We start from the raw sequence: 15,310 nt of genomic DNA on the forward strand, positions 1-15,310 counted from the left end.
GAAGATCAGGTATGATTGTACAAGTCTTCTAATGACGATAGCTTGATCGCTTCTGCCAATGATGATGGCTAATTCTATTCTCTCTACATGATAAAGCTTAGGTAAAGAGGTACAGGTCTTCTAATGACGATAGCTAACTCTATTCTGCTCCCTCTACCATCTCGGTTACAAGTCATAAAGGAGCAGACAGTAGCTCGAACATATGAACATACAATCAGATGACATAGTTACATACGAACATACAATCAGATGACATAGTTACTAATCACGTAGGCCGCTTGAGCTATAGGTCACGGTGTTTGTCTCAAGCAGGAAGCTTGGACTAAAGTTTATAAACAATTGAATGAACACAAGTGACGGCATGTTATCTTACCCTACTTTTATTGTATACGTCATCTTTAGCGTCTCTAGTCTGATCACATTCCTGCAAGCAATCTGGTTGACCTCTTTAGTTTTAGTCTTTTATATATATGGACTAACATGCCATATTTTTATTATGTAATCATTACATATACATGTTTCACATTGAAACAGGTGTTGTTTTTTCTCCATATAAAGCTCTTTCCAACGTTCAAACTCTTCGTCACTTTTCACGTTTATGCGAAAATGTACTTTATCATCGGTCTCACTAATTATACCAGAAGAAAAGCCCTCATCCTTAAATTCAAAAACTTCTCTAGTAGTTGCCATGGCGAAGTGCCTTGTCTGACTGACCACTCTCAGCAGAAGTAGTGGCAGTGGGCGAAGACAAAACTCCTCCTGAAAGTTCTTCGAGAGGACTGATGGAGCCACACCAAGAAGAAAGTGACTCCACTTTTCTTGCTTGCGAACAACGGGGCAGTGCACAGGACTCTGACCTAGCACAGAAAAGCTGTTGACTAAAGAGGACAATAATCCTCTTGAAGATCCGCAGCAGTCTGCAAACATCAGCGAGTTAGTCGCTGCAGTCCACAATGTATCAGAGAAGTACAGCAACGGTGAAACAGCGGCAGCCATCAGAACAGCAGCTGTCAGACGCTTAAACCAAGTGAGAAGTGAAAACCAGCTGATTAGTCTACTATATAACTTGGGGAGTGGCACCTGTAACACTAGAGCTGGCAGAGGTAAAATTCGGTGCCAGCCAACCTCCATATCAAGAAGAGGGCCAGGGAAACCATGAGGGCCACCATATATATTGGAAAAGGACGACTACCAAGCAGTATAGCAAACCTCAAGTAGAAACGGCCACGAATTTTATCATCAAACGTTGCGCAAAACGTGGCCAATGCTAAACCACTTGGAAGTGGCCATTAAGGTATCCAGTAAACTTAGAACAGTTGTTATATAAATAGAGAGTTTTCGAAATTGGAAATTCCTTACAGTGCATGGGTTAGAAATTTTGTCGGTCGGTCTGTCTGTGTACACTTTTCCTAATTTGGGGTGTGGGTGCGTGTGTGGCTTTGTGAGTATAGTTTGCCTTATATGATAGTCATTGATGCATAGTTTGAAAACATAATTTATAAGCTACATCGTAAGAGCCAGCCAGTAATAGTCTTTGTGACAAACACACCATCATTTTTCTTATTTTTAGTTATGCACTGTATTGAGCATAATAAATAAGAAATATGCACTGCATTTAGCATCATAAATAAGAAATAATTACACAATAAATAAACATGATTTACTATAATGAATAAGGCAAAAATACATAATAAATAGATTGTTTGAATGTATTTTTATCATATAATATACTAAATATATGCGCAGTATTTACCATAATAAATAAGAAATAAATGCATAATAAATAATGCATGATAAATATGATTTGGTATAATAAATAAGAAATAAGTACACAATAAATATGATTATTTGTAGGTATTAATATCGCATAATATACCAAAGATATGCACAATATTTAGTATAGTAAACAATGCACAATAAATACCACAATATAAATGTAAATAAATATTGGGCATGGCGCAGTGTATGCCAGTTTGTATGAGTTACCCATAAAATCGTGAGCGCCGTCTGTGAAAGGAAAACGATCGACGGAATAGACCCATTCATGTCGAGCTTAACAACCAACAACAACGGAACTATATCTTGGAGAAAGCAAAAAATCTGAAGAACTGTGAAGGACGTTTAGCTAGAATAAGAAGGATCTACATCCTGCAGTAAGGAAGGAGATGGCTCGACTTAGAGAAAGAGAACGAGAAGAAAAAAGTAGGCAGGAAATTTTTGGTACTAATATTAGATATGACTGGAAAAATCGTGTTCTTCTTTGGGATAAATATGTCGTACATTTTTGTTAGGTCATTGGCAAAATAAATGAAAGACATATTCCTGGAATATTGCAGTTGTGAAAGATAAGTTGCAAGATCCTGATATTTTGCAGTTTATATCACAACCCTTCCCGGAAAGTCAAGCATAGAGGTGGCGTACTTTTGTTAGTCAAAAGCAACATCATGAGATTGATATTAAACGTAAAACTAGAGTGTAAAGGCCAAATCTGGGTTCATTTGTCTTGCTGGCCAGGTGTATCTCTCGGTGGTGTATAAATTACACCAGAGGACTCTCTGTACTTTGATGTATTGTAATTTGGTAACTGAGACTCTGTGATAAATAATCATGAACAAATAGTTGTTATGGAAGATTTTAATGCCTGTGTAGGCTTGTAAGGACGACATTCATACCGAATGTCCGCCCTTCCTCGTAAATACCTTCTTATTTCTGTACATGTCCTTTTCCTATTATATCCTAAAATGTGGAGCAATTCCGCCGATGTACACATCATGTGAATACGTTTCCTCTACACCAAAATATATGTGTATTTTTGGCCGTGAAGAAACACAATCACAGCGTAGGGTCTGTCCCTTTTTGTTTATGTTTGTTTGTGCATGCGTGACGGACATTACGTTTCCATCCGCACGCTGCCTGTGGAATAAAATTAGTTAGAGCTCTATCCTTGTCTGACTCACTCCTCACAACTGGTGACTTCCCAGATTTAGGACAGTAGTGGCCTCGGCCCTACCCCAGGAAACCTTTAGCCAGACTCAATACGGCGTTTAGTTTAGGTTTCCTGGAGTTTCTATCCGTGGTCGACCACAACGCCATTAGCGGACTCAAAACGGCATGTCCCCTACAGGAATGTTTTTTGGCGTTTGTCTTCACGGTTTGGCCTGCCATTTACGACATCTGTTGACTGTAAGCATGAGATGTCAGACTCGGAGAACTCTCCTCAAAATCGGGAGCTGCCCATCGCCCTCACCTCAGGTTCCTCAACGCCCCGACTCGCTGCTCAATCCATGCCCTCCTCAAGTGGTTCCTTGCTCGCCGCTGTCGAAGCCCCACTCCATCCAGCTGCCACCCTTCTCCAGACAGAACGTCGCAAACTGGCTACACTGCGCGGAGATCTAGTTCCAAATCCACGGGATCACCGGGGAGGGAGCCAAGGCGAACCTCATCACTGCAGCCTTCCCAGAAGATGTATTTAACCACCTCGCCCTGTGGATGGTCAGCCAACCCGGTGAGCTGCCCTACGAAGGCCTGAAGACCCAGCTCATCCAGGCCTTCTCCCTCCCGGTCCACGAGAGGGCTGCCCACATCTTCAACCTAGTGGCCAGCCCAATGACCACTGAGGACCCGAAACTAGCCTGGCATAGGCTCCAGGACCTGGTACTGGTGCCGGAGGTGGACCCCCAAGGCTGCAGGAATGAGGTAGACCTCCTGAAGCAGCTCCTCCTCCGCCAGTTCTTGCCACAGGCACGTAGCCAGATTCCCTATGTGGATGAACCGGACTTGGAGAGCCTAGTGGAGCAGGCCCACAGCCTGTACACCACCACCCAGGCTGCAAGACTCGCCTTCCCACTGTCAGCCAACAGCCTGCAGCAGGAGAAGTCCGAGGAGGCCAGAATCAATGCAGCTCTCCTGAGGAGGAGAACCCCGCCAGGACACCAGCTGGTGCCACTTCCACCGCAAGTTCAGGAGTGAGGTGATTCAGTGCCAGTGCCTCTGCTCCTTCACGCCTTTAAGAAGATGAAATAGGAAGCAATGAAGTCCCGCCCCAGAGAATTTTATGTCACTGACACCATCTCTAGCCACAGGATGTTGGTTGACACTAGTGCCATGCAGTCGGTGTTCCCTCCACCAGCGACCCAGACATCCCAAGTGCCCTTGTAGCCGCCAACAGAACCCCTATCTGCTCGTACGACACCAGGACCAAGACCATCCCATTCCTGGGCCGGACCTACACCTGGCCCTTAGTCATCACCGACATACGGATTTTCTCTCCTGGGCGGACTTCCTAGCCCACCACGGGCTCTTAGTAGATGTGGCCTGCCAACGCCTCCTTGACACCGAGACCTGCCTATCCTGCCCACTCGCCACAGAACCCAGGGTGCCCACCATCGGCTCCGTTTTCTCCCACCAATACGCTTCCCTCCTACAAGAGTTCCCGGACATCTTCTGCCTCGAGCTTCACCAGGTAGCCCAAGCACAGTGTATATCACAACATCGGCACCAATGGCCCCCAATGCACGCCAAGTTCCGTCACCTCCAACCGAAGCTCCTTCAGGAAGCCATGACCGCATTCGCGGAAATGGAGATGGGTATCTGCAGAAGAGCCACAAGCCCATGGGCATCCCCCCTCCACATGGTGAAGAAGGCAGACAGTACATGGAGGCCCTGTGGTGACCCCCATTGCCTGAACCTCGTCACCACACCCGATAGATATCCCCTGCTGTACATGCAGAACCTCACCAGGCCTCTCCACGCAGCCAAGATCTTCTCCAAAATTGATCTCTTAAAATCATACTTTCAGGTTCCTGTCCATCCCAATGACATCCCGAAGATGGCGATCATCACGCCCTTCGGATCCTTTGTGTTTGCCTTTTCCACCTTTGGCCTACGGAACACCAGAGCCACCTTCCAACGCCTCATGGATAGCATTCTCGGCGATTTACCTTTCTGCATCTGCTATGTGAGCGATATCCTTATATTTTCTAGATCGCCGGAGGAGCACCTGAACCATGTCCGGGCCATCCTCAAGTGCCTGCAGGAGAACGGACTTGTCATCCGTTTTGATAAGTGCACCTTCGACGCAGAGAAGGTGCACCCCAACAAGAGTTCGTCCCATGGCATTGAAGGTGGCTGCAGTGGAGAAGTTCCCAACACCAACAACCGTCAAGGCCCTCCAAGAGTTCATCAGGATGGTGAACTATTTCAATAGGGTCATCCCGGACATTGCCCGCACCATGTGCCCTTTGACCAAGGTCCTGAAGGGCAAACCAGAGAGGCTGGCGTGGGGAGAAGACAGCAGCGTGCCTTCAAATGCACTAAGTCTTCCCTCAGCAGAGCCACCACCCTAGCTCGCCAGGACCCTGACGTGCCCATGACACTCACTACTGATGCCAGCAACATCGCATGCGGTGCCGTCCTGGAATAGCTAGTCAACGGGTCCCCACGCCCACTAGCCTTCTTCAGTAGGAAGCTGAAACCCACTGAAACCCGCTACAGTACCTTCAAACGCGAGCTCCTTCCTGAATGCCAGGCTGTCCACCACTTCAAGTACTTTCTGGAAGGGGTCACGTTCACCATAAGGATGGACCACCAGCCTCTGGTCCATGCCTTTGTCAAGGCAGGCGACACTTGGTCCACAAGGCAGCAACATCACCTTGTGGCTGACTCCGAGTTCAGGTGCTCCATTGACTACGTCCCCAACGGAAGAAACCCCTTCACCTCGGAGTAGACTATGAGGACCTAGCGCGTGAGCAAGCCTCCGACCCCGAAGTACTAGCCTACCGTACCGACATTACCACCCTTTGTTGGGAGGACATCCCTTCAGACCCTCCAAGACGACTCTTCTCTGCGACACTAGCACTGTGGATGTGATCCACAGTCTCTCTCACAAGTCGCCCCACTCTGTCGAAGTATTATCTTAAGCCTTGAAGCCTTGAACAAACTTGTCAAGAGATGGCATTGTCAGAAGGTGTCAGTTTAACTTCCAGTTTTGAATCCTTGGGTAGTTGGTGTTCTTATCATCCAAGGTATAGAGTGAATGTGTAAAATCCTGACAGAGAACTACCAAGGCAGCCCTCCACTGACCGACTTAATCCCTCTCTCTTGCCTAATTACTGTAAGGATATTGGTCTACATCCGACTTGTATTGCCTTGCTTGATGTCGGCTCCAATGCAGCATGTCGCTAATCAACAATTTCTTATAATGCTGTGATCCTTGTTAAGTCGCTAACTAAAATTCCCCTTTTAATGAGGATGTAGACGAGATAGATACCTAAATACAAAGGTCTGAAAAACTTGCAGTGTTTTATAATTGGGACAAAGATGATTATCCGGTGTTATTAGGCACCCTATTTCGTGGCAGGGCCTTTAAAGCATATTGCAATCTCTCTCCTGATATTGCTAACAATTATGAAGAGTTGAAACTTGCACTGTTAAAGAATTTTCATGTTAATCCTCATGCATATAGAAAAAAATTTAGGGAAAGTACTTTAGAAAGTGGCGAGAGTTACAGTCAGCTTGTTTGTCGAATGCATCAGTATTTTGAAAGGTGGGTAGAGTTATCAAACATATCTAAAACTTTTGAAGGAATTTGTGATTTTATGGTGATGGATCAGGTACTAGCAAATAGTTCCAAGGAGTTGAGGGAATTTCTTTTGGAAAAACAGTTTGAACACGCTCATGAAATGGCAATGTCAGCTGATCGTTATATGATTGCTAAAGATTGAAAAAGAAACCCAAAAAATCACTGTGTAACTTATTTACTTGTAAGTATTTACATTTCATTTTACTCCACACTCGAGTACTTTCAGGCCCTAATTGTAAGAAGACAAAATCTAGGACTTCTGTTGAGAAAGTTAATACGGATACCAAAAGCATAGGAGATACACCTAATGTTAAGTGTCATTTGTTCAGTTAGTTAGGTCATATTAAACACTATTGCCCAGATAATCCAAGAAATTTTTCTAAAGATAAAGTTATAAAACAATCTGGAGTTCCTAAAATTAGTGTCGCTTTAGCTAGGAAAGAGAAACCTTTGGATTGTTTAATTGATTTTAGTGGTAAAGTCTTTGGTGTCCCTGCTGAACTTGTATTGGATACATTCTGTAATACAGTTGTATATAGAGAAAACTTGCTTCCAAAACATTACAAACTAGGGAAGACTACTAAACTTCATCATTTTCTTGGCATTCCTATTTATTTACCACGTGTTAAGTGTAACATTAAATCTAAATTTTTCTCTGGAATAAAGCATGCTGATGCGTTAATTGGTTTAATTCCAGGTTTAAAAGAAAATGTCAGAGAAAGCCTTGATATGATAAATGGTGATTCTGGAATGAGCCCTCATGCTGTTGTTAATGTTACAACTAGGGCCCAACAGTTGAGATTAACTAAACCTGTTTTACCTTTAGTCAATAGTGTCCCCGATATGTCAATAAATAGTGAAGAATTTGCTATTGCTCAACGTTCATGCCAGTCTTTAGAGAAGATTAGAAAGTGTGTAGAAACAAAGGAAGAAGTGTTTTGCGGGTATAGAGTTGTAAGATATATAGACATAAAGGGTTTGATATATCGCGAATGTGCTAAAAGTAAAAACCCAGAAGATTTAGAAAGGAAACAGTTGTTGGATACTTTGAAGTATCGTGAGGCTATCATGAAACTTGGCCATGAATCTTTAATGTCCGGTCATTTTTCATCAAGAAAAACTATGGATAGAATATTTCATAAGTTTTTTGGCCAAATGCTGGGGCGATATTTCCAGGTTTTGTCGCTCATGTCCTTCTTGCCAGAAAACTGGTCCAAAAGTTAAAAAGGTACCTATGTCTAACATGCCAATTATTAGTGAACCTTTTTCACGGATAGCCATTGATATTGTTGGTCCTATTACTCCTATCTCCAGTCGTGGTCACAGATATATTTTAACAATAATTGATGTAGCAACCTTTATCCCGAGGCTGTACCATTACGCAATATAGATACCATTACCATTGCTGAAAGTCTAGTTGAAGTTTTCTGTAGAGTAGGGATTCCACGATAAATTCTGAGTGACCGAGGTAGCCAATTTGAATCTGATTTAATGTCTGAAGTTCATAGGCTACTTTCCATTAAAGTTTTGTACACTAGTCCTTACCATGCTGCTTGCAACGGAACTGTAGAGAGATTAAATGGTGTCCTCAAGAGTATGCTTAAGAGAGTGTGTATAGAAAACCCACCGGAATTGGATAGATATATACCAGTTGTGTTATTTGCATATCGTGAAACACTTAATGATTGTTTAAAATTTAACCCATTTGAACTTTTGCATGAATCCACCGCTCCCTCAAGGCCTCCCTGATGGCACACTGTGTAGGCCCTGACTGAAAGGCACAACTACCGTGGGGCCTCCTCGTCCTCTGCACTGCCCCAAGAGCCAACGGCGACCCATCTCCGGCAAAGAAAGTGTACGGCGAGGCTCTGACAGTGCCAGGTGAATGCTTCCCTGCTGACAGCGACAACCCCAATGTTCCCCTGGCAAGACTCTGGGCAGCCACCCAGAAGTTCGTCCCCTGCCAGGAGACCTATACCGACAGGAGGAAGCAGTTCCGCCCAAGTGCCTTGGACTCCTGCAAATTCGTCTTCATTAGAAACGGCACCACTCGCCCGACCTTGATGAGGTCCTACCGGTGACCACATCGAGTCGTCCACTGGGAGGAGAAGGCGTTCCTCATTTCAACCGGTGGCTGCGAGGACCGAGTCTCAATCGACCGACTCAAGCCACTGTCATTCCGACGAAGATGACCCCGCAGAAGACCCTCGCAGAACTCCACCTCGGAACACAGCACCACCAGAGCCCTCCAGCGCCCTAGACGTCGCTGGGGCCGCCCAAGTAAAGCAGTCGAACCCCCCAGGTCCACCACCAGGGGCGGCATCCTGCTTCCCGACTCGCCAGACGACGAGGACCCGGAAGATGTTCCCTGAGTCATCACAGACCCGCGGATTCCTCCAGCCCCCTGCAAGATTCTGCTTACCATCAGCCAACGATTACCACTCAATCATTGTCTTATGTGGGGAGTACTTGTAAGGACGACATTCGTACTGAATGTCCGCCCTTCCTCGTAAATACCTTTTCATCTCTGTAAATGTCCTTTTCTTATTATGTATATGCTAAAATGTAGAGCGATTCACGGCCTTTCCGCCAATGTACACATCATGTGAATACGTTTCCTCTACACCAAAATATATGTGTATTTTCGGATGTGAAGAAACACAATCACAGCGGGGGCTCTGTCCATTTTTTTTTATTTTTGTTCGTGCGTGCGTGACTTACACTACGCTTCCGTCTGCACGCTGCCTTATGTACAGCCTTTCTGCGGAATACAGTTAGTTAGAGCTCTCCTTGTCTGACTCAGTCCTCACATGCTATCCAAATATTGTTAATAAAGAAGGTGTTCCTTATGTCTATGAGAATATTCAAGATAATCATGTTATTATAAAGGACGAAGGCTCCTTGATATTTGTAACCATAGATCCATAGTTGTAATGGATCATCTCTTATATGAAGGGAAAATAATGGATGGAAATCTGTCATATAGAAAGAGACAATGGGTATCAGAGTTGGATTTGCGTATAATATCAAGAGAATGCATTCAATTGATAGAATGCGTAGAAGTAAATCAAGGTATACGGGGGTCTGATCACGCCCCCTTAGGTGTGGTGCTTAAGACAGGTGTAAAAAATTTGTCATTTAAATATTTGTTAGAAAGGGCAGAAAATTTAGGACTGTCTTACATGAAACCTGATAATCATCAGGTGATTGAAAGAGTATTTCACATAACAATGTTGATGTTGATAAATCTGTACAGTGCATGAGTCAAATTCAACCTCCAGATGTGATTAATGTAGACAGGGGCTGCATAGAAACTATGATGAGCGAAGGCTTGGATACGATCAGTAGAGTTGCCCGAAAAATGTAAAGTGGAAGGTAGAAAGAGGCGTCGATTGTGATGTAACAAAACCCAGATGGGAGCGTTTACTTGAGTGTAATGGTTCTAAAGCAATCTGGAGCGCTATAGACTGGAAGGGACAGATATTAGAGTCAAATACACTGCAACCAGACGACAGCAAATTCAAGACCCACTTTGAATCGCTTTCAAACCCAGGTAATATGAATAATCAAAATGAAGGTGTAAGTGATCTTGATGACGCCCCTTATATCCCTGTTTTTAACGATCCTTTTACTCCACAAGAACTAGATGAGGCTCTAAAAGATGTGAATACGAATAAAAGTTAATGTGGCCTCTGCCCAGGATTGTTTGTTGGTCTGCCCGCCTTGTGGCTGATGTTTTTCTTGATCGTGTTTAATGCTATGTTTTTTAATCTGAATGACTTATTATCATGGGGATACAGTAAACTGTTTGTACTTTTTAAATCTGGAAACAGGATGGCATGTGGAAATGACAGAGGTATAAGTATCATGGATACGATAGGTAGGACATATGTCATATTATTATTGAATAGACTGAAATTATGGTTCGGTATAGATAAATGTCAAGTTGGAGCACAGACAATAAGAGGATGTATTGAACAAATATTATCATTAAGATTGTTAATAAATTTGGCTCTTTTTAAGAAGAAAATACTCTATGTAAGGTCTGTAGATTTCAGTAAAGCTTATGATAAAGTTCCCAGAAGAAAAATGATCAGCTATTTGAAAGAGCTAGGATGTGGGAAAAGAATGTTGCCTGCAATTAAAGAGATGTACAGTAACACTAAAAATGTTTTAAGAACAGCTGTGATCGATAGCTCTGTCGGTGAACGGCAGGGAGCTCCAGCTAGTTCTTTGCAGTTTGCCACTTATATGGATAAAATGGTTAGGATGTTAAAAGATGCAATACCTGTGGCCAGTTTTTGGATAATTTACATGTGCCTTTGTTGATGGATGACACAATGATTTGCCACGTCTCGAGAAATGTGTATTAAAAAATCTGATATTATCATGTATTATTGTAATGAATATGACATACAGCTTAATGAAAAAAAGAACAAATTTTTCCGTGAAGAATAAGAGTGTAGGTGACCAGTTGTCAATAACAGTTCAAGTCAAACTATATATTGCTGTGATCATTATCTTTACCTAGGAACTTGCCTCTCTCCCCATCAGCCAAATTGGCAATCAACATTAAATAAGTTCTCAATATTCTGTAACACGAATAATAAAATGCCATTCTATTCCAGGAAGAAAGTTTTTGAAGCAGCAGCGACTTCATCCTTAATTTCATGGGTCAGAAACATGGTTAACAAATGCATGACAAAAACCAGTAGGTAATTACAGTCATTTAGGAAAAAGTCTTCTAGATGTAAGGGTAAATACCTGTGCATATTTGTGTTTGGCTGAGTCTGGGATACCCCCAGCACAATTCATGGTGGCATCAAAACGAAAACGTTTTCTTATGTCTAAGTTGTCTGATCCTGATAGGGAAGAGCTTTTTCATATTGTCTATGCAATGTGCAGGGGTGCAGACTCTCCTGGGTATAGATTTATTCAAGATCCCTAACCTTTAATGATCAAATTGATCCACTAGTTGATATCATATCATCAATTAGAAATAGACCAGCTTCAGCAACAAAATATGTTACAGAAACAAACTGAATCCCAACTTAGGAATAAATAAATTATACACTGATAAATTATATATCTCTGATTATACCCCCTTAGCTTTCAGTCGTCTACGTCTCATATCCCATAACCTTCGTATAAAAACAGGTAAGTGGAGTCGAACTCCTCCAGAATTAAGTGTGTGTAGCCTACTTGTCATAATAGCACTATTCAGGACGAGTCACACGTTCTGATCAATTGTCCTCTGTCAATGCCCTGAAGGCATAAATATCCAAACTTGAGTTATGAGTCTCTCAGTATTTTGTTAAATTAAAATGATAATATTGTTGATGTGAATACATATGTTAATGAAGTTCTTGATATCTATAAAGAAATGCGCGGCTTTGTCTTCTGTTTTATGTTTTTCTTCAAATAAACTTCAATTTTTTTGCAAGCATTATGTGTGGTAGGGACTTGATACTGATAACACGATGTTTATGAATGAATGATATTTCAGAAAAATGATAGTTTTGTGACTACGTTTTTCCCTATATTAAGTTCTTTTCCATTTTTTATAATCTTATATGCTTATGTTATTGGTACTTGATGCTGTGTTTCTTTGTAGGGCACATACTTGCAAGAACAAAAGAGATTACTGACTACTTTGTATTTTTTGTATTATATCTCTTCTTGGATAAATTTGTACTAATAGTTGTATATTTTGTCAATAAAATAACAAACTAAAGATCCATTTTATAATTTTTTTTTTTTAGTTTCCAGAATAATTCATATTTCGTATAGGAAAGATAAAGAGATTGCAAAGCTATCATCTTTTCCATTCTCTCTCCACAGGGACTCATTTTGGCTGTAGGAACCACTGAGCTGAAGCAAAGCGTCCGTCCTTCTCCTCCTCCAAGGTGACACCCGCGAGAACACCATCTACCCCGTGGGAATCAGCTGTCCCGTAGTGATTTTTTTCAACTCTTCAGTCGCAAGCTTTAGAATTTTCGCCCTCCTTCTGCTTTCCCTAAATTCTTAAAACTTTCACAAGGTGAGTCCATTGGTTCTCTGTTTTTATCCTTTTCGTTTTTCCATCTGGGTTTGGCAAACTTAGGAAGCGGAGCATCCCTTCCTGTTAGATTTGCATTGAAGAAGAAAGTAAATAAAAAAAAAAAAAAACTCGATTTCTTTTCAACCGATAATTGCCTGTTTGTAATTACGTTCTCCAATTTAATACGTGGTGCAGTCTAGTCTTGTATTTCCTATTATCAGAGAGAGAGAGTTACAAGAATTAGGATGTCTCAAAGACTTGTTAGTCCATCCGAGGAGACATCGTGTGCTCACTTATTTGTAGAAAGATTTTACTGTGCATTCACAGTGTCCTAATGATTTTAGAGAGAGAGAGAGAGAGAGAGAGAGAGAGAGAGATAGAGAGAGAGATGACACTCACCTTACTTGACAAGCATCAGAATTGAGAGAAATGGTCTGGACGCAGGTCCGGGCTTCGTTGAAGAAGTCCGGATAATTTGGACTTTCGATGTACGTGCAGTTGTTGGTGGTCCGGCCTCCACAGCTTAGCCGAGCTGTGTAAATTATCATTTCATAGAATTTTGTTGTGTACATCTACGTACATACTAATTGCACACACGCGCGATTTTGTAACATGATTGTACACAATGCTGGGTAGATATAGAACCATTTTTTTTTTTCTAATTGAAAAATATTAAAATAATTTTGAGTTCAAAGTTCGAGGAATGTCCTGTAAGATGAAGTTTTTCGATGATAAATGAGTGAATATAAGTAGGGAGCTAAATCCAAAGGCGTTTTGTGTGTGTAGGTACTTACTGACGCAGCAGGTGCCATAGCCGTTGGCGCAGCTGCTTGTGGCTCTCCCTCCGTTTTTGACGCAGGACTTGTAGGTGTAGCAGGTGCCGGAGAGACCGCTGGGCCCTGAGCACATGGCGTTTTTGAAGCGAATGATTGAAAACAGGGAAACTGAAATGGAAGGTTAGAGGAAGACGTCTTCAACCAAGATGATAACACAGAGAAAGAGGGAGATCATTGAAGGAAAGGGTCAATATGACTTCTACGAATACTGGAACCCGACACAGCCGCTCCCTAGGCCTAGATGAACCCTTGACTGCAGCTTATTGCACATGATTGAGTCAATTTGCATCTATCAGTGACACATTTTTAACAGAATAATTTATGTTTTTTGTCATATCGGAGGCCAATGATTATCAACAGTAAAACTTTCAAGGGAACGAAACTAATCGTGTAACGTACTATAAAAAAAAAATAAAAAAAATAAAAAAAAGGTCTTGTTTACAGATTTTTTTTACATGAAAAGAGTTTTGCACAACGGGGCGAATTGGGGCTGACAGCTTAATAAGCAATGAAAGACTTTCTTTAGGTCATGAAAAGAAACAACAGACAAACAAATTCCGTAATTTTTTCATATTCACAGACCATATCATATGAAAGGAAACCCTGAATCCATCTATTCATCTTGATTATTTAAAAATTTCCTCTAAACGTTTTCTTTTTACATACGTGAAAGCGCGATTCAAGTATAAACAAAATACATGTCAATGAAGTGTGAATGGTGAATAAAGAATGCGTTAACTGAAGATTCAGTTCGTCATGTGAGGATGAACAGCAAGCCTAATCTTAAGTTTTACTAATTCAGAAGGGTGGTGTTCTTTTTGCCCTTCCGTGGAGAAGGAAAATGAGCAAGCGTGCTTAAAATCAGACCTCCTCTTTTATAGCCTTTTCCTTTTTTATGTAAATTTATGTAAATGTGGTACTGCTTCGTTTTAATGCTTGGAAGTGTTTGTGAATAGATCTGGTAATGTCATTAGCAATATGATACTCCAGCTCTAATCTCCTACGTATATTTTCTTGAGTAGCTGACCTCTGCAGAATTCTTAATTCTTCGTGACGCATCTAATCATTCCGTGTCAACCTGCGGTTTGATTTTGATTAAGAACTTCAAAATGATATAATGGACAAAAAATACATTTTACAAAACTGTAATATGAATTATAATGAACTCCACACTCGGAACTTTCAAAGACATTTAGAGACTGTATTAATGTCATACATCAGAAGCATTATAAAGAAAAAAAAAAAAGGGTAAGATCATACTTACGGAATCTGTCTGCTCGAGACACGGATGTGAACTGGTCACCGGAAGAGGGAACACAGAGGAAGGTAGCAGTCAGCAGCAACGGAAAAAATCCCACCGACCTTATCTTGTTCTTATCAGAACAATTTGCTTTTACGAAAGCAATGATTTCGTTCATTTTTCCTGTTTTGTAATATTCGCGAGTCAGTCAGCTTGTAAGCTTTGAACAACGATCCAGGGGCGTGCACAGACTTTCAGAAGAGCTTCAGGGGTTCAAGTGGATAAAAGGACTCTCCCTTAGTCTTTGTCAATGAAACCTGACATACCTTTTAGGCTACAATTATATAATCACACACGATATATAAAAAGAAATGTTGAAAGAGTGATGTGACAGTCTTAAGATCCATTAAATGAAATGCATTCTATTGCAGGGAGCAGATTTATCAACATTCATTCCTTCAAAATGGTCTTTCCATTGTAAGATATTCACGCTATTATTATTAGTAATAAAAAGCTAAGCCTACTGAAAACCAGAAGTAATGATTTTGATAATAATCCAAACTTAAATGAATGTATAATATGATCACATTCAATGATTGTTTCTGACATAAAAG

General features: G+C 41.6%; 1 protein-coding gene across 1 annotated transcript in view; it reads right to left on the bottom strand.

The window, feature by feature from the left end:
- The window catches only part of LOC135215742 (uncharacterized), a 32,614-nt gene extending 17,740 nt beyond the window's left edge, over positions 1–14,874 (bottom strand). The window contains exons 1-3 of the mRNA XM_064250697.1: positions 14,721–14,874; positions 13,415–13,564; positions 13,020–13,152 (exon numbers count right to left, since the gene is read on the bottom strand). Of these exons, the coding sequence (XP_064106767.1) occupies positions 13,020–13,152; positions 13,415–13,564; positions 14,721–14,874 (437 nt within the window). The remainder of the gene's footprint in view (positions 1–13,019; positions 13,153–13,414; positions 13,565–14,720) is intronic.
- Positions 14,875–15,310: the final 436 nt, after the last annotated feature.

Source organism: Macrobrachium nipponense, chromosome 5 (assembly GCF_015104395.2).
Source record: "Macrobrachium nipponense isolate FS-2020 chromosome 5, ASM1510439v2, whole genome shotgun sequence".
In the NCBI taxonomy this organism is placed as follows: Eukaryota; Metazoa; Arthropoda; class Malacostraca; order Decapoda; family Palaemonidae; genus Macrobrachium; species Macrobrachium nipponense.